The sequence below is a fragment of the Pelodiscus sinensis genome, chromosome 4 (genome assembly GCF_052426305.1).
Source record: "Pelodiscus sinensis isolate ZL-2025 chromosome 4, ASM5242630v1, whole genome shotgun sequence".
In the NCBI taxonomy this organism is placed as follows: domain Eukaryota; kingdom Metazoa; phylum Chordata; order Testudines; family Trionychidae; genus Pelodiscus; species Pelodiscus sinensis.
In genome coordinates, this window is record NC_143055.1 from 24270807 (window position 1) to 24293314 (window position 22508).

Here is a 22508-nt window from a genome sequence, read left to right on the forward strand (position 1 = left end):
CATACTGTCTAGTGGTATTGACAAGAAATCTTGCTTTTATTCATGGGTCACTGGCTAGAAATGTACTAGTCAATGATTGGTGTTTTCAGTCTAAAAGGGGGAATTATTTGGGAGGGAGGGAATATTTTACCTTTTTGTCACGTAAGGACAGAAACTGACATGAAAGTAAAATGGATATGCATCACTGAGAACTAATTTTTAATGTTCATGAATTTCACTAAAGTATTTGATTTAAAACAGACAATCTGAGAAGATTAGGGTTAATATAGCACATTGGGTAACTGGTTGTCAATAATTAATTACCCATTAAATATTTCATATTAAATCATTGAATTTCAGGGGTTTTTTTTAGATAAAGTAGACTCTTTAAGTACAGCTACAAATATATAAATTGTATTAATTAATATTTACTTGAAAGAGTAACAGGAAATTACAAATAAAGTAAAACAAAGCTGAATAATAAGAGGAGTTACTTTGTAACTCTAAGTTAATATAATAATTTCAAATGTAAATAGCTAAAGAAAAAAAGTCTGGCCACAAATTGTTAAAGGAATGCCAAGTGTCAGAGGCTTTCCTTATTGGTATCAATTTTATGTGGAAGGCACTCAGACATTACGGTGATGGGCAGCAGTGTAAAATCCTAAAATAATTTTCTGTGATTGTGGGGAGAGGATTTTGGTATTCATTTGGAAACTACAGCAAGTTAGTGTGGGACCTTGGATATTTGCTAGTCAAGCTTTATTTCAATAAAAATGTACCAAACTGTCAGTGACAACTCAACAAAAAGTTATTCTCCAGCTAGAAATCTGAACCATGACTTACTTAATTCAACAGAGAGAAACAAGGTAGGTGAGATAATACATTTTATCAGGCCAACATCTGTTGGTGGAAAGGACAAGCTTTTGGGCTACACAGAGCTCGTCTTCAAATCCTTGGGAAGGAAATGTCTAAATTACCACACCTACGTAAGGATAATTAATAAGTAAGCTCTCCTCTGTCTTGCGCGTGTGTACACACACACACACACACACACACACACACACACACACACGCGCGCCATATGTTGACCTCAAATATGCACTTAATTATTCAAAAAAATTACTTTTACTTTCCTCTGAAATTCAGCAGAAGTTATAGATCAGGAGTTGGCAATCTTTTCAAACCAAAGAGCCAAACCTCATCAAAATTCAGAACAAATGGTCAACAAAGATCTGTATAAGAATGTCCATTAGCATGACTGAAAATATACAACTTAATATTTTGATAATTGACATGATGATTAATAATAGCATAAATAAAACATTGTACTTGCAGATTTTATTTAATGGGATTTCTGCTGCTGCTGGAGGTGCAGTTTGTGGATGTGGGGGTGCAGGACTCAGGATTGAGGTGTATGAGGGGCTCAGGACAAGTGGCTGGGGCGTGTGGGAGGTGCAGGAGGCAGGGCAGGGCACTGGGGTGGGAAATAGAGTATGTAGAGGGAGGAGGCCCTGGGGCTGGATTATTTTACCTGAGTGGGCCTGAGCTGCTGCACCCAGGCAGCAGTGGCTGGATGAGGGGCCAGGCCAGAATTGCTGTAGCCAGATCGTGGCCTCCCCTCCTACCTGTGCCACAGCAAGAGGGGAACCCCACCAGTCCTTTCTGGGATAGTATACTGCAGCCAGATGGGGGCTGAGCCTGATTGGGGCCTTGTTGGCCAGACTTCATTTTAAATAAAGTAAAATATTATGCCCAACTCAAAAGATTTCAACATTGTCTTTATTTATGGCAGGGATGGGGAACCTTTTTTGGGCTGGGGGCCACTGACCCACAGAAAAAAATCAGTCAGGGACGACACTCCCCTGGTACTCCAGCCCCTTGATTGTGGCAGGTGGGGAGGAATGAGATGCAAGACTTCAGAAGAGTTAATCTTGCCTGGAGTTCTAGGGTTAGTGGATTTTTGTGGGCCCCTTAGATTCTGGGATGGGGCCAAAATGAGGGGTCCAGTGTGTGGGACAGGGTTGCTAGTGAATAGGGTTGCCAGGTGTCCAGTATTGACCTGGACAGTCTCTGGTATTTTCGCCTCCTGTCCGGTAAAAAAAAAAATTCAGAAAATACCAGACACCTAAAACGTCCGGTATTTTCTGATTATTTTTTTCCCTGCCAGGAGGTGAAAATACCAGACACCTGGCAATCCTATGACACTCAGCAACTGGGCCCAGCTGCTGGCCTTCCCCCAGGTTTCTGCACCGGACCCCCCGCCAGTCGCCCCCCACCCCCTTACATGGTTCCTCAGGGGCTTGTCTTGTGGCTGGAACAGAAAAACAAAATGGCCACCATCAAAAAAGCATCTTCTTAAAGGGGCCATGCTGATTTTTTATTTTTTAATTTTTGTTTATTTCTTTTTGCGTAATAACTGCTGTTGGGGTCCTTTTTTTTCTCAACTACTTTGGTCTCCCCCTTTTTTTTCCTCAACAGAATTTTTGCTGGTGTTTTTTTTTGGGGGGGGGCGTGTTCGGTATTTTTGGTTAAACTATCTGGCAACCCTACCAGTGAGTGGGGTAGGGATGGGGGTGCAGTATCTGGGTGGGAGGTGTGGTTTAGGAGGCGGGAGGGTGTGAGGTCTGGGTGGCCAGGAGAGGAAAGTGCAGGAGCAAAGGAGTGTACTGAGTCTGGCCAGGAGGTGGAGGTGCGAGAGCAGGCTGAAGGTGGGGGGGAAGGGCAGGAGCAGGCTGAGGATAAGGTGTCTCAGTGGAGGGGGCATGTGAAGGGGCTTGAGGTGCGTGGGTCTGGAAATCTGGCCTGTGGGAGCAGGGGAAAGCCTCCAGGGAGCATGTCCACACACTGCTGTTCCCTCAGGTGGGGGCAGGGCAGGGAAGCAGCAGTGCACACAGCTGCTTCCCTGTGAGTTAGATCTGGCATGGTAGCTTTCTTCCTCCCTCCTCTTACCCCTTCCCCCTCTCCCCCCCGCAGGAAACTGACACTACAATCTTGTGGGGAGGCATGAGGCTGGAGTGCCAGTGCAGGCTCCCTGCTATTAGGGGAACAAGGGAAGGGTGAGCTGGAGCAGCAAGAGAGCCATACTTGGCTCCTTACTGAGCCTTATTTGTCTTGGGAGCCAAAGGTTGCTGATCCTGAGTCTAAATTAGCCTGTTAAAATAAATACTTTAACCAAATGTTCAAAGAATGGTACAGTCCTCAGGCTAGATTCTCAGGTAGATTCTCTAAATTGGCATAATTTGATTGCGATCAAAGGAACTGTACAGATTCACAACATTTGAGGATCTGCCCCCACTTCTTTAAATTCTAGGGGAGCATATAGCTTAAATCATCCTAGATGAATCAGAAAAACTACCATACTTATGACATGACTTTTCATAAATCCAATCAGAGAAGTTTACATTTACAAGTTTTGTAGAACATCCTTTTATCATTATATCATGTATGAGTTCATTGTTTGCACAGTAGACTCTCATGTCATCTGTCTGCAGTCTCTACCATCTTGCAGGTCTATTTTTTTTAATACTTTTCTGATACTTAAATGTTAGCTAGGCATGATTCTGCTTTATTCTGAATCCATTCTGCTGTGAAGTAACAGAAACTTATTTTTGTCTCTTATCCTGCTGTAACAGACGTTCCCAAGGATTTTAGTTTATTGGTATTCCATTTGTAGAAAACCATTGAAGTTGCCTTGATAACAGCTCTTTGCAGAAATGGTGCTGTCTAGGTCTTTCCTTTCAGTTCTGTGAAATACTAGTTAAACTTTGTTCAGTTGACATTTCTTTTATCCTGTCACTATACTATTTCTTTTATATGAATTTATCACTGTATAGCATAGCTTCAGATAATGTCACCCATTATATTTTAAGAGGTTGTTAGTGTTTTAACTTTAAAACAGATCAGTCAGTTCTTTGAGTTAGGGTGCATCTATGCTGCACCCGTAGGTTCAAATAAGTTACACAATTTGAGCTGCACAAATTGCGTAGCTTATTTTGAGTGTTTTTCAAAATAGCTTATTTTAAAATGTCCCTTAATCCTCATGGAATAAGGTTTACAGGGATGTAGGAATAGTGAGCCTGTTATTTTAAAAGCTACTTCGAAATAATGGGCTTGTTTAAAAGATGCAGAATAGCTATTTTGGGATACCGAAATAGCACTGCATTGTAGATGTACCCTAACAGTGTTTATATATTTATTTAGAAGCGGACTTATAGCAATGCCTTGACAAACCTAAGCTTTATGTCAATCTAGTCAGAACTACCAAGGACAGAAACTTGGGGGGGAGGGGGGGAAGCAGTAAATGTTTTCAGAAAGTTTGAAGTGTTACACCCGGTCCTTTTGCGGTATTATGAATGTTTCTTTTCAACTGTTTAAGATATGTGATTGCATTGAGGCAATACACTGCATCCTTACACTGTGAACTGTTTGTGTGTGTGTGTCCGGGGGAGGGGAGGATGTTTGCTTGTTTATTTGTTTTAAGAATCATGAAAAGATAGGTTAAAAGTTTTTGGTGTCAGTGGTGAACATTAAACAACCAAAGCAAAGTGGGATGATTTTTCTATGGTGCAGAATACCTGTCACTCCCTCGGAGTGTAGTAAAAATGTTGCATGCCCACTGTTTCAGAAAATAAGTCCAGGCAAACAAAAGAAATGCAAGAATGTAACTATTAAAATATACTTTAATCAGGTGTACATTATGTCTTGTCTGCTCTTTGGAAAGAGGAAAGGTGACTTGTAAAATATCTACTTAGCTCCAATCTCTTTTACACACCCAGAATAGGGGCTCTTTTTCCATACAGTATTGGAGAGTGCATAATTCCAATGTTATTTTATAGGACCACCTGTCTTTCATTCCCAATCACTTCACATTTCTATTTCATCCAAACCAGTAGCATATGTGGAAAATAATATTGAGAAACACAGTATTTTAGCTGTATTTACTGTAGTTTAGCATTTGGAAATAAGGAGGAAGCATTGGTTCCAGAGATGACTGGCCATTTCCCCATAAACCATCAGCAATTGCTCTGTGAATTACCTGTGGGCCATAAATCACAGATTGAAAATTTCTGGACTAGTATTCCCTAGCACCTAAAACATATCTATATTGAATAGAAGAAGAAAAAAGCAGTTTGCATATTAAGATTTTGGCAATTAATATGAAATAAAAACATTTTTAAGGCAAAACACACAAGTGGGAAGAGTTACGTTGTGTAGTTAACATTGACTTTTGGAACTCATTAACATTTTGATTTATTTTTTTCATGAAAATTATAAGATTATTAGTTTTTTTTCCATGAAATACATATGATATAATTATAATGGGGATTATCATAGAATCATAGGGCTGGATCATAGAATCCTTAGGAGGTGATCAAGTCCAGCCCCCTGCCCAAAGCAGTACCTACCTAACGAAATCATCCCAACCTCAAGGGATGGAAATTCTACCACTTCCCAATGTAACCCATTCCAGTGCTTCACCACCCTCCTAGTGAAATAGTCTTTCCTAATATCCAACTTAGACCTCCCCCACTGTAACTTGAGACCATGGCTCCTTGTTCTGCCATAGATCACTACTGAAAACAGTCTCTCTTCATCCTCTTTGGAACCTCTCTTCAGGAAGTTGAAGGCTGTTATCAAATCCCCCCTCACTCTTCTTTTCTGCACACTAAACAAACCCAAATCCCTCAGCCTCTCCCTGTAGGTCATGTGCTCCAGCCCCCTAATTATTTTGGTTGCCCTCTGCTGGACCCTCTCCAATGCATCCACATCCTTTATATTGGGAGACCCTGAACTGGACGCAATATTCCAGATGTGGCTTCACCAGTGCCGAATAAAGGGAAATAATAACTTCTCTACATCTGCTGGAAATGCTCCTCCGAATGCACCTTAATATGCCATTAGCCTTCTTGGCTACAAGGGCACACTGTTGACTCATATCCAGCTTCCCATCCACTGTAAGGTCCTTTTCTGCTGAACTGTTACTTAGCCAGTCAGTTGCCAGCCTGTAACAATGCTTGGGATTCTTCCATCCCAAGTGCATGACTCTGTATGTGTCCTTGTTAAACCTCATCAGATTTCTTTGGCCCAATCCTCCAATTTGTCTAGGTCACTCTGGACCCTTTCCTTGCCTTCCAATTTATCTACCTCTCCCCCTAGCTTAGTGTCAGCTGCGAACTTGCTGAGGGTGCAATCCATCCCCGCATCCAGGTCATTAATAAAGATGTTGAACAAAACCAGCCCTAGAAGTGATCCTTGGGCCACTCCACTTGAAACCGACCACCAACCAGACATCACCTTGCTTTGTCGACAGAACCTGATGTAGTCTAGATGTACTTTGTCGACAGTTGCTTTGTCGACAGTATCTGCCGACAAAACTTCTGTCGACAAAAGCCTGTAGTCTAGACATACCCCTAGAGAGCACAGCCATTCTGACCTAACTCCTGATGAAATTAGTGACAGAACTCAGAGCTTTTAAGATGAAAAACGGAGAAAACTCATCACTGCCACAAATGATAGTGCACTTTAGTGTTTTTTTTTCTTTCTGGTTTTAATAACAACGTTGCATCATAATTAGGAGGATGAAATTTCTGCCATTCACAATATATGGTTTGGACAGATTAAAGGGAAGAGGTGTGAGAGATGATAATTGCGTTGTGCTCATCAGTTTTCTGTGAAAAATTTGACAGGATAATTACAAAATATCTATTGTACTGAATGCCTTGCACATTTTTAGAGAGCTGTTTAAAGATGTTCGTTTACTCTCTGACTGTAAAGTTTCTTCTTTCTTTCTTTTGATGTGATTCATTGTCATTTATATTTGTTGCATGTGTTCTAATACAGTCTATTCTCGTGTGCAAGGGATGGCTGCATTTCACTCATCGCCCACAAAGAAAGTTGCCCATCATTTCCTGAGTTAACCCACATATAATCAACTCTTTTATTTTTCAGCATAACATTATTTTGATTCTTTGAAGCTGTAATTTACTTTGAATTTTAATGAGAAGTTAAGTCTTGGTGGTCTACAAAAGTAATGATGCACAAATGCACATTAATTGTGTTGCTTTAAAGGTACGTGGGGGAGAAAGCCACTTTACTTATCTAAATCCTTAGTAAATGCTTTTCCTTAGTTACTTGCAGACATCTCACCTCAGACTAGGAACTTAATGTGCAGAAAAAGTATGAAAAAACTTAAAAAACAATCAATAGTTCTGCAGCACCTTAGCGACTAACAAAAAATATAGATGGAATCATGAGCTTTTGTGGGCACAACTCACTGATTCATCTAAAGAAGTGGTTGTGCCCACAAAAGCTCATGATACCATCTACATTTTTTGTTATTCTCCAAGGTGCCGCAGAACTAGTTGTTAACATTTTTTCTAGTTAGAGACTAACACAGCTACCCCTCTGAGACTTTTAAACAGAAAAAATATTAAGTGGTTAGCACAGGCAGCTAGGAGTCAGGAAATCCAAGTTCTCTTCCTGATTCTGTGTGTGGGTGCTTGGGCTGTTAATTCTTCTTGTACTCATTAACATTTATGTCACTCAATCACTATAACAACTTGTGGTCAGTACATTGTTGTCTCCCTATGTCTGCAAAAATCTCCACAATATTAGCTTTGCCAGATGGTTTCAACAAAAATACTGGACACACTTGACATTACATCACAATCTATATTACATCTTATTTAGAAAATACTGGACATTTATATTTTCTCATTTATATTTTCTCAATTTGTTTCCCGAACAGAAAACTCAAATACTGGACTGTCTGGTTCAAAACCGGACACCTGGCAACCCTATGCAATATATATTTCCTAAATATCAGCAGTTTAACAACACTTGCTTAGTGCAGTATTCTATCTTATGATATCTGGCGATATAGGGTCACTGCTGTCTTGTGACAACTTATGAGCTAGGGTCACTTACTGGTTAGTTGCTTCCGTTAAATCTCTAGGTCTTAGGCCTCAGTTTAGATAAGTTATCATATGGACCTGTGGCCTGTAGGCCCTGTGTTACAATATTAATTAATAGTTCTATCCAAAATATGCTTGATACCTTTTATTTTTATCTATAAGTCAATCTTCAACTTTCTTCATCTGCAAAATAGGGATAATAATACTCCTTTTGAAAAACCATGTTGAGCTTTTCAGATGAAAGGCCTGAGTGCATATTAATTATTATAATTATTAATTAATTACTTTTATTTATTTTAGTATTCTGTAGTGTGTACTATATATTTAATTGTAGCTCTTCATTTTAGGTCAGAATTTTTCAGAGGGGCCATTTTCATAGGTGTGGAGTACCTATTTTCCATAGGCCCCTTTGAAAATCTTAGCCATGGTTAATATTTTATTATATTGTACAATATACCAAATGCCTTGGCAGAAGATGCAGAGGACTTTTTTTCTTAAGAAAAAAATCATTACAGGTAAATAAATCTCCCAGTTTAAGCAAGATTTCAGCTGGTAAGTAATGGGATGGAAGCCCTCCTAGGAAAAACAAGTTGCAAGTATAGTGATGGTGATTAACTAATTATTGCTTTTCCACCTATGTAACTACTGAACCAGCTGGTCACCTTATGTCATGCAGGACCTCTGCTTCTTTAGATAATACATAAAATGAAGTTCTTGACTGAGGCTAAGCAGTGTTTTTGATAAATATCTTTTTGCCAAAATGTAGATTTGGGTCAACCAAACCATTTTGCCGAAGCATGTCAAATTACAAAATTGTTTCAGTCAAAAAAAATTTGATTTTGACATTTTAAAAATGAAACATTTCTGGTTTATATTTGAAATAACTGAGTTTTGAAACTTTCTGCAATTTAAAAAAAAGGTAAAATTGGTTAAATGAAATAAAGCATTTTGTTTTCATTTGATTTGATCGCCAATTTTTTTAGAAACATTTTTAGTTGCTAAAAAAACTAAAAATCATTTTATGTTGACCCAAAACAGTTGTTTTAGGTTTTGGTTTGGCCAGTGAACTGAAAAGTAAGTTATTTGCACAACTTCTTTGTCACGTTTTTCAGGATTGTGACTAAGAGTCATTTAATACATACCTTCCTGATCACATACCAAAATTCATGAAGTGCCCCCTCTGTGAAAATAATTGCTCATCTCTGGTGTACAGTTTTGTAAAGCCATTTGGGATCTTTATAAGCTCTTTAGAGCAAGGACTGCCTTTTGTTTGTATGTTTGTACTGCACCTGGAACAATGGAGTTGTGGTCCATGACGGGGAGCTCCTAAGCAGTAGTGTAATATAAATAATAATTCTAAGTATAATTGTTACTCAATTCTAAATGGCCATCATCTGTAATCTAAATGAGCCATCATGTTTACTTCCTCCAACACTGTCACGGCCCATGTTCTAAAATGTGAATTTTGTATTCTTATTTAAAGATACCATGAAGAAATTAACAGCCATGTCATTTATTTAATATGGTATAGATTTATATGGTTAAAGGAATTATTACAAAAGAGAAGCCCTGAATAAAGGAATATTTTATCATATTCTAATTTCATTTTCTCTCTTTTTTCCCCCCCCAAAAACAGTATTTGAAGAACCGGAAGACCCCAGTAACAGATCGTTCTTTTCAGAAATTATCTCTTCAGTGTCAGATGTTAAATTCAGTCACAGTGGCAGATATATGCTAACAAGGGATTACCTCACTGTCAAAGTTTGGGATCTGAACATGGAAACGAAGCCTATAGAAACATATCAGGTAGATGTTTGCTGCATTTTTAAATGGACCACTGTAAAAACATCTTAAAATTCCAAATGTATTCATCGTGTACTGTAGCACCCCAGTGCTTGTTCTGAGATGACTGTTATACAAGTCATTTAAAATAAAGACTAGATATGATTCACTTGAGCACTCAAAGCACTGGTGAGAGAGTATTGATTCTTCTGAAGTCAATGGACCAATACCAAAGCCCTGAATTTGGCCCTTAAAACAGCTGCTATCTATATTAAGGAGAATCATCTCTTTAGTTCTAATTAACATTTTCCTTATGTAATTCCACAATTAATGGTTGTCATAAACATGCAGGTTAGAATTTTTAAGAGTATGCAAAACTGGCTTAATTCTGGTCCCACTGAAGTCAATGAGAACTGTACCATTAAGTTAGTGGGAGTAGAATTAGGCCAGTGCAGAGTGCTTCTGAAAATACCACACCTAAAGTTCTTCCTAGAGTTCTTAGGGCTACATCTACAATCCTCATCTGTTGAGCACACCCGTTATTTCGAAATACAACGGGCTCGCTATTCCAACGTCCCTGTAAACCTCATTCCGTGAGGAGTAAGGGACATTTTGGAATAGCGATTTATTTTGAAATAAGTGCTGTGTATACAGCACCAAATTTCGAAATAAGCTATTTCAAAATAACATTGAAATAAGCTACGGGTGCAGTGTAGACGCACAGGGTACAGTATAGATGCACCCTCATTGACCTCATCCTGAAAGAAACTCTTGTTAAATCATAACAAGATGTCATCCCCATGGGAGTTTGACTAATACCAGTCTGACTCACACGAGGTGACCAAACTCAGTGCTGGAATATGCAATACTGATTTCAGCCAGTAGTGAATTTGGGTCCTGGAGTCTGTGCCATCTGGTAAGAACAGCCTGAGCTTAAAATATTCTAAGCTCACTCAAAGTGGGACAAGTATGCCCTCAAAAATCCTTGTTGCAAAAATACAGTGGGGAAAAGCTGTCAAATTGTGTTCTGCATAAGCACATGTAAAATGAGAATCTAAAAATACAGTTGGGCTGATCAGTAATGCCTACCTTTGGATAGCCTGCAGGATATCAGAAGTTGAAACTAATGTTCTAGTGTATATATTCCCACATTTGAGGTCAGTGGATGTAAAGTCCAGCGTTCTCTGCCATGGGAGTAGGGTTGTGAGGTTTGTTCTTCTATTTTTTTAAAAAATTTCTTGAACTCCTGGTAACATTGATAAGAACCCAGGAGTCTGGCTTATCAGGAGTGCCAAATCCCAGCATGATAGTATTTTGGGTCTTGTTTAAATTTTCTCTTTAACTGTACAAGCACCCAGTTCAGACTCAGGTTTCTATCTCATTAGTTTCAATAGGACTTGGGTAGCTAAATCCCATATTAGCCTTTAAAGATGTGAATTTGCATTCCTGACTTTTTTCCAGTAATTTAACTGCCTTGATAGTGAGAAATGTGATAGAGATTTTGGTTGTTCGGTAAAACATGATGAGAAGTGAGGGAAATAAAACAGTATTTGGCATGTTACATCCATGCCTAAGATTTTAGGACTTTTAGCAATGAGCAATTTTGCATATATGCTAATGTCTTGAGCAGCCTTTTTCCTGGAGGGAAAATGATGGTTAGGCCAACATGTTTCCTGAGTCTGACTTCTGCTTTTATTTCCGCATGTAGGAAGCTTTGAAATAAACTAGCCATGTTTAAATCAACCTGACACCTAGCAGTGGGGCCAATTAAAAGGTTATATTTCTCCATTCAGAGATTTGGGAAATGAGTAAAATGTACTTTTTTCAGTACTGATAGCAATAATCAGAAGCTTATAAAAATCTGGAAAGTCTAAAACTAGGTCTTGCTGCCTTCCATTAAACTAGAAATTGTCTTTTCTTTACAAACATTTACCCACAGTAGGGAGTAGAGTGATGCCATTGAGTTAAATAAATCCTTTGCAGCTGACAAAATAAGGAAGATCACAAGTGATTTATCTTATGAGAGGATGCATCATAGGACAATATAACATCAGTGATTAGGATTAAAAATATTTAGGCTATTTTCTGCACCCCTTTGTCCTCTTTGGAAAATAAGGTTCTGGATTTTATAGAAAAGAGATATTAAAATATATTTTTCTTATGAAAATATTATGCCCACCAGGCCACATGTACATGAATGTTTGATCAGCAAATACAAATTAAGAAAGAAAAATTATTAAACACCTTAACATGTACCCAGAAGGCAGCAATGAAGGCCAGGATTTTTTAGAACTGTGCATTGTTAACACACGGATATTTCTACAGGTAATTACTACAACTCACATATAAGTATGATAACTGTGAGTGCAAATTGGACATGTACTTGCTCATACACAGTTCTGAAAATCTGGACTTAATGGAGTGTATCTACAGGTCATGCCTTTCCAACTACAAACAAACAGCAAAGAAAAGCTTACTTTAAAAAAAAGACAATAAATAAGATAAGAAAAATGTGAGTTACATCGTTTCATCTTTTTCAGCCTAACCCATACTGCAAGAAGATTCCTCATCTATAATATTAATATTGTTTTAAAGTATGGTGAATCATCATCATACTAAGGATATAAAATTCTTAAGAGGCTTTCCTTGTCGTTCATCAGTCTTCTGTGTCCCATGTTGCTAAAATTTTGTGTCTAAATTGTCTCCTATTTTACACTGGGTAGTGCTATGGACAACCATTGTAAAATGTGTTCTTTATAGCAGGAACTTACATACAATAAGTAACTGAAGATTCAGGGCAATTTTTATCCTCACATCCCATCAATGATATTCATTACTCAGTGCCAATATTATTTGTATTTTGGATCAGTCTGTTTACTTTGTTAACGTTGTTTACTTCAACAAATACCAAGTTCTTATAAGCCACGACTTTGCAGACTTCCAATACATCCTATTCAGGACTCTAAACTGCATTATCTTGAGCTTATTGCCACCAAATAAAGTTAGAGGAAAAATTATACCATCTGATGTGCTCTGAACTGCATCCTGATTTTCTTCTCAGTTTCCCTTTTAATTGCTAGAAGGAATACACATAACATATTTCCATTTCAACAGATTTCTATTTCATCGCCCAGCCTCTCGATAGGGGGGCCTGCAAAAGGCATCAGATGTCTGGAATCAGCTAGTGTTTGCACTAGAGAAAAGGAGGGAGCCCTCACAGTTTCCAGTGGTCAATCCAAATGAACTAATATTCAAACTCTCTCATAGTGACTTTGTTCACTTTTAGTGGCATATCATATCCCTCTCTGTGTTTCCCCATCACATTCCCCTTTTTACAGAAGCACCTTCTTTCTATTGATATTGCTGCCCTTATCCACTCCATCTACCTTCCCTCCTCTCTTATTCTGATGAGTTCACCATTTTTCCTGCCTTCTTCCTATTCGTCACATCACTTATACATGACTTGCTCTCAGAAAACTGTTAAGCTTATTGCTAACTACAACTACTACCATGTTCTTTTACTGCAACCCTTGGCCTTTTTAATTCACTGTGCCTGACCTTCCCTTGTTGTAGATGTCTAAATTTGGACTGTCAGTGAAGTGCCATGTACACATATGGAATGTATATATTTTGGAGACAAGATGAGATTATTGACATGAAGGGTCACTATAGGAGATTTTCTATAGAGGTCAAGAAGAGACACAATTTAGAACTGTTCCATGGACAGAATTTGGTTTCCAGGACATCTTCTAAAATAGGTGTCTCATGCAATTTTCTAAGGCCTGATCACTTTGCTGGTCAGAACAATACAGAACTCTGTTAGCAACAACCAAAGTTGATCACATTTGGGATCACACTGATACCACAAAGTAGACAAGGCTTAATGTCAATAATTCAGACCAATATGCCTTTTGCCATGGCAATCCCTGCCTGAAATATATTTTTCCAAAATAGCTCCCCATTGTTTCCCCAGAGCATAGAATACCTTAATAATTCTATCAAGGGCTTACATACCAGAGGAGCATTGTTCTAGAAAGGAATATTCTGGTGGCAATTCCTTCAGAACACTTTTATGAAGATTAGAACATTTTCCACAAGTGGAAAGATAACACATACAAACAATACTTGGACAATAAAAATCCAGTTTTATTATCAAACTACCATCAAATAGTAGGGGCTTTACGTTCAGAATTCACTAAGTAGTGGAAATGTTGTTATTATTATTATTTATTATTAATAATAAATAGAACCCTAAGTATACAAGTGCAATCATTTTTATTGCTTGTGGTATTCGATTTTTTTAAACACTCCTGCAGTGCTACTGGCCTTGATTATCCCACTGAATTCATGTTTCTAAATTGCCAGTCACATCAATCAATTAATCAAGGGTAGGTGAAAGAGAGGAAAATTGTGGCCCTGAGCCCCTACAGAGGAGATGTGGACCTTCCAAAAGTTCCCAGTGTAAGCTACCCCTGTGCCTGTCTTAAAGTGGTAGCAGCATGTGCTTCCACAACCACTCTTCTGACCGGTGCTGTCTTTGAAGAGCCCAACAGGAGGATGATCTTGGTAGTGTTAGTGCCTGGTTGCCTCTGGTACATTGTTTAATTTACTGATACAGTGGGTGCTGATTTGATAACCTCATTCTTTAGGATGGTTCCACATTCCATGAGTGGGAGATGACAGTGGAAAAAAGGACAGATATTCAAAATGTTAACAGTGTAGATTTTCACAGTTACCTTGGAGGGTATCAGTGTGAGCAAGAGTGAAAAGAAAGGTCAGCGCGAAGAGCTGACAAATGAGCACTGGCATTTATGAATGCCAGTGGAGGACGGAGCATCAACATCTTGATAATGAGGAGTTAAGAACTTCAGAAATTCAGAAGGAAGGATGAAAGTGGGAGAAACACAAAGCACTGCATAGTATGGGCTGAAGTGAAGTTGAGCTGAACACGCTTTTCAAAGGGAGCATTAGTTACAGCGGACAGGTGGTATACGGAACAGATAGCAGAAAAAAGAGCACAAAAGATGAAAATGGCAAGGCAAGTGGAGATCTGAGACCAAAGAATATCATGCATATATTTTACTGCTGCTTTATCCTCTCAAACTACCCCATCCCCTTTTGTCAATTTCCTTGTTGTGTTGATTTTTGTGCTAGGCAATCAGATATTTAGAAAAGGGCCCCACTCATATAACACAGTACTATTAATACAAATAATTCCAATCCTGTAATACAATTAAAAATTAACAAGTGTGACAATGATTAAGTCACCTCAGAGATGAGTGACAATTAGGGAACCCTGCCAATTTCTGCTGAAGAAGTCTGGAAGGTAGAATGATCTAATTGTGTAGGGTATATGAAGTCTCCACCATGAACATGCATCACAATGTACAACATTCAGTAAATGCATTTAACTGTGAAACATTCTACCCACATCTCCCACATGTTTATTAGATATTAAATAATATGTTCAGCTGACGTACTTTAACTGATCATATATTAACATAGGATAATCTAATTCTAAAAACTAATCCATGACAGAAATTTATAGCTCATAAAAATTGAGTTGATTTGAAAGATTTTTTTTCACGGTGCAGCATCATGCAGCTGTTACAAACACTTCTAGATTTAATAAAACTTGAGTGAACTAGCCAGACAGAGCAATGAAACTGGCATTAAAATATCTTGTTGGAGATATTTTAGGCTGTTGACTAGAGGAGGATGCTGAGCATGTGTTGGGAATGCCACAGCCAGGAGAGGCAAATTTAGATCTAACATAAACAAGGCATAGCTTCCATAAATGTCAGTGGCAGGGTACTTTCTAATGCTAGGAATCAATTTGGCCCTTATGGTACATTGCATTGATATGGAACATCCTCAGAAGTCATCTAATCAACTTTCCTATGAATGTTGTTTACTGTTCCTGGGTAAAGATTAGGAATGTTGTAACAGCTACTAGAGACCATCAAGATCCTTACTAGGCCTTGAGCAGGCAGGAATTCTCTGGCTCTTTATTTCAGTGTGGGAGTGAAGAATATCCTATAGAAGATCCTATATTCTGTGATTCTATAAGATACTTACTAGGCCTTGAGCAGGCAGGAATTCTCTGGCTCTTTATTTCTGTATCCTATAGAAGAAAAAAATGAATTCATTAAAGGTCTGATGAAATGCAATCCTCTTATGATGATCTCACATTCCATAGCCTAAAACAAGGTCTTCTGTGTCTCTCACTTGCAAAGCATGCAAAATAAGAAATCGTGGTTTGTTTTCAGATCTCAGACATAATCACTGATATGAAGTAGTGATCAGTGGGAGAGCATTCTGACTACTAGTCCATGTAAACAAGATGCTATATACTTTATTTCTGAATTGCTATATAATGTAATACAAAGAGATTATAGTTTTTATTAGGGCTGTCAATTGATGTGCGTTAACGCCTGCGATTAACGCAGGGCAGGATTAATGAGTTAATTGTTTTAATGCGTTAATCGCAGACGTTAATGCTGCGCTGCCCCTTTGAAGCACAACTCCAGCACTTCAAAGGGGAAGAGTTGCAGGAAGCCCAGGATCAGCTGGAAAGGGGCTCCTAATGCGCTGGGCCGGAGCAACACTTCAAAGTGGCAGCTCAAAGTGGATCCAGGGATCAGCTGGGCAAATAGTCATAATCTTAGATCTATATAGTTTTTCACTTACAATTATGACTCTGAGAGAAAGAAGGTCCCTGCTCCAATTATAAAAACTAGGGCTGTCAAGTGACTAAAAAAATTGTATTGTGATTAATTGCACATTTAATCGCACGTGCTACCCCTCTGAAACACTGCGGCAGCGTTTCAAAGGGGCAGCACCGCACAGAGCCTGTGGTCAGCTAGAGACTCCAGCTGATCCCGAGCTCCTGCGGTGCTGCCCCTTGGAAATGCCGTCCTGGCGTTTCCAAGAAGCAGCAAGGAATGGAGCTGGAGTCAGCTGGGGACACCAGCTGACCCCTGGCTCCCTGCAGCACTGCCCCATTGAAATGCCGCCACAGTGTTTCAAAGGGGCAGCTGCACTGAGCCTTTGGTCAGCTGAGGACTCCAGCTGATCCCAGACTTCCACAGTACTGCATCTTTTAAACGCCGCCACAGCGTTTCAAAGGGGCAGCGCATGTGATTAATCACGCCATTAATTGCAATTTCATTTTTTAATCGCAATTAATCATAATTAATTTTTTTAATCGCTTGACAGCCCTAATTTTTATAAATGGAGCAGGAACCTTCTTTCTCTGAGCCCTAATTGTAAGTGAAAAACAATATAGATCTAACATTATGATTATTTGCCACTTAAATTAGATCATTCATTCTCTCATTAGCACATCTGCTGTATCAGCTGAGAAGATCCATTTTGGAATCAGGCTAGAATTCAGAAATTCACGCTAAAAGAAACCAACTGTGTTTGAGAGAGGTGATCTGTAGTGTGCTCAGAAGAGCATGATCTTATCAGAACTTTCCTGCTACTAATTCCATAGCATTCTTTTAATTGAACTATAGACAATCAAGACATCTTGTTTAAGAGTTAGAAGTTCTCTGTTGTTGTAAAATCTACCAACCTCTAAGGGCAATGGTATAGGACAAATTCTAAAACAAAGATTTGTTAAAATCTGCACTGTCTTTTTCTGTTAAATAGGTCCATGATTACCTTAGGAGCAAGCTGTGTTCCCTCTATGAAAACGACTGCATCTTTGACAAGTTTGAATGTGCATGGAATGGATCAGACAGGTAACATAGCCTTATGTCCATCACTTTTTAATTGAAGGGTTGCCATAGGATGGAGTGTAATCAATAAATCATCTGTAACTTGTTGTTATTGTATATATGTTATACCATTTCTCCTCCTCAGCCATGATTTCAGACTTGTTTCTCTGCACAAAGCCATTGAGAAAAAAATCAGATTCCACTTATTTCCACCAAAATGGGCAGAAAGAATCAAAAGAAAACATGATTTACTAAAAAACTGTTTTCACAATCTATCTGCAGGAGGGTTTGCTAAGGAAACCCATGCTCAGGCAAGCTAATGAAGTAGCTTTCTTGTAAATCCAATTTAGCAGCTAAAAATAAGGAGGAAGGAAGAACCAGTATCATGTGACCAGTCAATGCTTTGTAGACCACTGGTTCCCATTTGTGAATCATTCTTCTAACTTTTTTTGTGGGGGAACTATAGACATGGGACCAAATTCTATTAATTTATTTCTTAGGCCTTAGTTTCATTGTGGTAGAACAAAGCAGGGTTCATCCCACAATATTATAACTCATCTCTGTAAATATAAGTAAATATAATTAATATCACAGTCTGTATCGTAACAACTAGGATAAGATTAACTTCTCTAAGAACCAGCCAGTTGTTACTGTGGGGACTGAACAAAGTAGATGACCCATAATATTCACCACCCAAATAAGTGAAATCGATCCCCTCAGACATCTAAAAATGGATCCAAGTTTCTATCTCTTAGATATAGCAGCAAAATAATACTTTATAATGTTGTTAGATATATTCTTCTCTTTAGACTATGGTTGCCTTTGCTCAGTTCCTATTTTTCCCCTGGGAGAGAGATTTTTTTCTTTACTGAGGTGCTACAACCTTCCACCATGTTCTTCATGCAGAGAAAATGGATATTCCTTTGTGATTTCTGACCTGGAACTGCTATACTGAGCAGATGCTTCCTTCTTTAGCTATGAATTACCTCTCAGTAGCTGTGCAGATGTTTCACAATTCCACAGCTATGCTAACTCACACAGTTCATGGAATTCCCTCAGCTGTGTCTATATTGGCGTGATCTTGCCCAAAATCAACTACTTTTGTGCAAAAACTTGCTGCCTGTCTACACTGGCCGCAGGAGTCACTGTGTTCTAATACATTCTAATGTATGAAATCAGTGCTTCTTGTGCAAGAACTATGATGCTCCTGCTCAGGAAAAAGCCCTCTTGCACAACTGTTCTTGCACAAGAGCCCAGTGTAGACAGGCAACATGAATTTCTAGCGCAAGAAAGCCCTATGGTTAAAATGGTCATCAGAGCTTTCTTGCGCAAGAGAGCGTCTACGCTGGCATGGATGCTCTTGCACAAAAGCACATCTCTTGTGCAAAGGCACATGCCAGTGTAGACGCTCTTTTCTGGAAGAGTTTTTGCACAAGAACTCTTCCGCAAAAGCGTTCTTGTGCAAAATCATGCCAGTGTAGACGTAGCCCTAGAATATCATGGAAATTAGAATCAGGAAAGACTATGGGTTCGTCCTGTAAATGTAAAAAGCATTTTGTTTAATATAGTCCCAAGTACTTCATCCAGCCTAGTTAGAAGTAGGGATGTAAGCGACTAGTCAGCTACCCGAGAAGCGTAGACTTATCGGATAGTTGAGTCACTACTCAACTAGTCACCCTTCCCCACCCTCTCCCCGCTGCCTCTGTTATCAGGAAATTCCATTGACTTCTCAATTAGCTGATTAATCAAAATGTAACATCCCTAGTTAGAAGTGACTTTGACAACTGAAGCTGCAAGATCACTGTCTTTGGGATATTCTGCCAGACTTTAATTTATTTTAAACTTGGCGTTAGCTGCGTGTCAGCATTGTGTAAGTTGTCCTTACCTGACTTATCTGACTACCAGCCAGTGACCACTGGGCTAAAACACTCCACAGGGTCTTGTGACACATTTGAAGTAGGCTGTCTTATGCTTGGGTTAACCAGCCCTAGAGAAGACTGGTGGTAGTGGGCACGGCTCAAGGTGTTTAAAAACTAGACTTGATTCAGAAAAGCTTTGGATGAGCATCCAGGGTTTTGGGTGCTTTTCTGAACCTCTTGAACTTGCAGAAAGTAGGTAGAAACCTGAGAACATTTTTTATGAGGTTCTCAGTACTACTTGCTTCCAGTCAGGATGGAAAGACCACCAGAACAGGTTTCCCTCCTCCCCAAGAAATTTGGCACTTATCCCATCTAGAATCTGGGAATGCAGAACTGCAAAAATGTATGGGTATGAGCAGGGGAGAGGAGTTAATCAGATATTTCAAAACCATCCCAAAACGTCAGCAGTTTCCTAATACCTTGAAAACCATTTCATCCATCCTTAAACATGAGCTCTAGGACATTATGCTTGTAGGCATTTTTCACTCCCAGGTACTTCCTTCAGTAATTGAATAAAATTGCTTGGATCCTCAAACTATCTGAATAGCTACAAGTTAATGCAATAAATATTCAGTATTGGGTTTCATTTTAATCCTCGCTTAACAGTTCAGAAAGATCAACATAGGATGAAATCAACTGGTTCTCATTAAGTAGTAGGATGCAATGGTTTAACCGGTAGCCCTCACCCTTAATGGGTGAGGCGTACCAGTTATGTTTAACTAGGGGCGTGGGGTTGAGCAACTCCCTTCTTCCTGCAGGCAGGGAAGTGTCTCAGCTCCACGGGGGGCCTGCACGGAGAAAGCTGCTCCAGTCAGGGTGCTGAAGCAGCCCCTACCTGCAGAGTGCCCTAGCCCAACACAGGTAGGGGGTTACTCCGATGCCCCAGAGAAGCAGCCTCTGTCCACAGTGTGGGGGGATGCAGGTAGGGGCTGCTCTGGCCAGACTGGAGCAGCCGCTCCTGCAGTGGAGGGAAGAAGGGTTCCAGCCCAGTGGTGTGGGGTGGGAGGAGGGAGACACTCCAGCTGGGCTGGAGTGGCCACTCCACTCACCCCCCCCTTTAATCAGTTAACCAATTAATCAATATGTTTAACTGTTTAGCCAATTAAATGGGATTTTACATCCCTATTAAGTAAGAGCATTTTATTTTTAAAGATTGTTTATATATATGAGGATAGTTAATCTTGAACAGTTTTGAATCTATCACTAAATATTGCTTATTAAATGGATGGGATACCTGGTATAATCTTAAGAAACCAGGTAGCACAGCATTCATATTATTTTAGTTTATTTTTGTTTTTTAGTTCTAAACTTAGAACACTTCCTCTTAACAATATAAACGAGAGTTCAATACATCAGTATCAATTTTTATCATTATGGTGACACACTTACACTGCCAGTTCTGAACAAGGAGATGTGATCTTGCTCATATAAGTGGCGATTACTTCATTTCAGTGCACAGTATATGGTGTCTGCAGTGGGTTTTATTAAAGGAAGAGTTCCCATATTTTAAAAAAATACACATTCGTGTTAAGATAGACCATTTGCTATGTTAAAATAAATATTTTTAAATACAGCTTTTTGCAAAAGGTAAGAAAGACCTATTAGCATTTGAGGACTTTAAGGGAAGTTCCATCATGATATCTGCATTAATGAAATCAATTATTACAAATCGTATGCTATTTTCTTTAAAAAGGCTATTCTAGTTTTAGAGCATGTAACAGGTTAAGAGACACATTAGAAACATATATGGTTGCATTTAAAAGAAATGGCATGATTGAATATGAAAGCTGGCTTCTTTTTAATTAGTTTTTGTTGCCAATAAGGACTTAATTCAGGATCACAATGAACCTTATTGTTGACACTGTTTACAAAAAAATCAATGTACACAAGCTTTGATTAGAACGTGATTGATGCTCAGTAACTCCAATGAACAGGAACTAATACAATCAGACAGATCGGATCGCATTTGCTCAAGGACACATTAATCATTATATACTTGGGCAAGAACAGCAGTTGGGGAAAGGATAGAAGGGGTCTTAAAAATAATGCAAGAAACCAAACACACACATTAGTTGACTGTGTTTAAAATAAACACATGCTATATATATTATATACATATGCATGTGTACATGACTTCAGAACATTCAATCTTTATTGGAGGTAACTGTTTTATTTAAAGATTTGAGAGCACAAGTGAATGGAAGAATTAATTAAAAACCCCAAAACAGTGTTCCCTTCCCACTACCAACCTTGGAATGCAAATATGCACACAATTATTTCAGGTTTTATCACAAATGCCCTGGAGTTAACAACAGTTGAACAGGTTATCTGTGAATTACAGTGTTAAATTTGTTTCACCTGTCCTTCTGTAAATTCTAAAAGATATTAGGAACTACGTACATTAATACCTTCTCTCAAAAAAAAACAACAACAACAAAAAACACCTAACTGCTGGAGGGAAGTCTTCAAAGGAGTCTTTCAGCTTACATGGTGGTGAGGGCTATATAAGTAGATGGGACTCTTTGGTAATTGTATGTGAGTTCATATATGTCTTTATACAGCTAGCTTCTTTAGTCTGACTCTAAATCTGCATGAGTGACAGGTTCCAGTGGACCAGTGGCAGTAAGGCACATATTTTTAACATTTTTAAGGATAATTAGCCATTGGCCAGTATTCCAAGTTTTGTGGTGGAATCTGACCATTTTTATGTCCAGATTGGTTATTTTTCTAAAAAAATAATGTGCTCCAGGAATTATTTTGGGAGAGTTCTATGTCAGAGATGGTATAAGAACGCAAATTAGATTATTACAGTGGTCCCATCTGGCCTTGGGATTGATATATCTCTTCCGCAGTCATGTACTGTGGTGATGAGGTGGTCTGGAAACAGTGAGCACAGGGGTGGATACTGAAGAAAAGATACTGCATCACCAAGGTATTTCTTCTGTGTCTGTAGTCCAGAGAAAAGCATGGATAATCTGGCACGTCTAGCCATCTCCTCACTATTACCCTAACTCTGCCTAGTCTTTGCTCTCTTATGTGGTGCAGATATCTCCCAAGTGTTCCAGATTGGTGTGAGAGAAGAAAAATAGTACCATGAATGGAGAATCATCCACCACCCCCTATCCTGCAGGAAATCCACATCTGGAAAGTATCCTCCTTGTGTGAATTAAGGAGCAGGCATTTGTATGGGA

At 38.9% G+C, this 22508-nt stretch overlaps 1 protein-coding gene across 5 annotated transcripts in view; it reads left to right on the top strand.

Moving 5' to 3' along the window:
• Positions 1 to 22508, top strand: part of PPP2R2C (protein phosphatase 2 regulatory subunit Bgamma) — a 271511-nt gene that overhangs the window by 239473 nt on the left and 9530 nt on the right. For all 5 annotated transcript variants that reach the window (XM_006128213.5, XM_075930765.2, XM_075930767.2 and 2 more), the window contains 2 exons: positions 9529 to 9698; positions 17331 to 17422. In XM_006128213.5, the coding sequence (XP_006128275.1) occupies positions 9529 to 9698; positions 17331 to 17422 (262 nt within the window). The remainder of the gene's footprint in view (positions 1 to 9528; positions 9699 to 17330; positions 17423 to 22508) is intronic.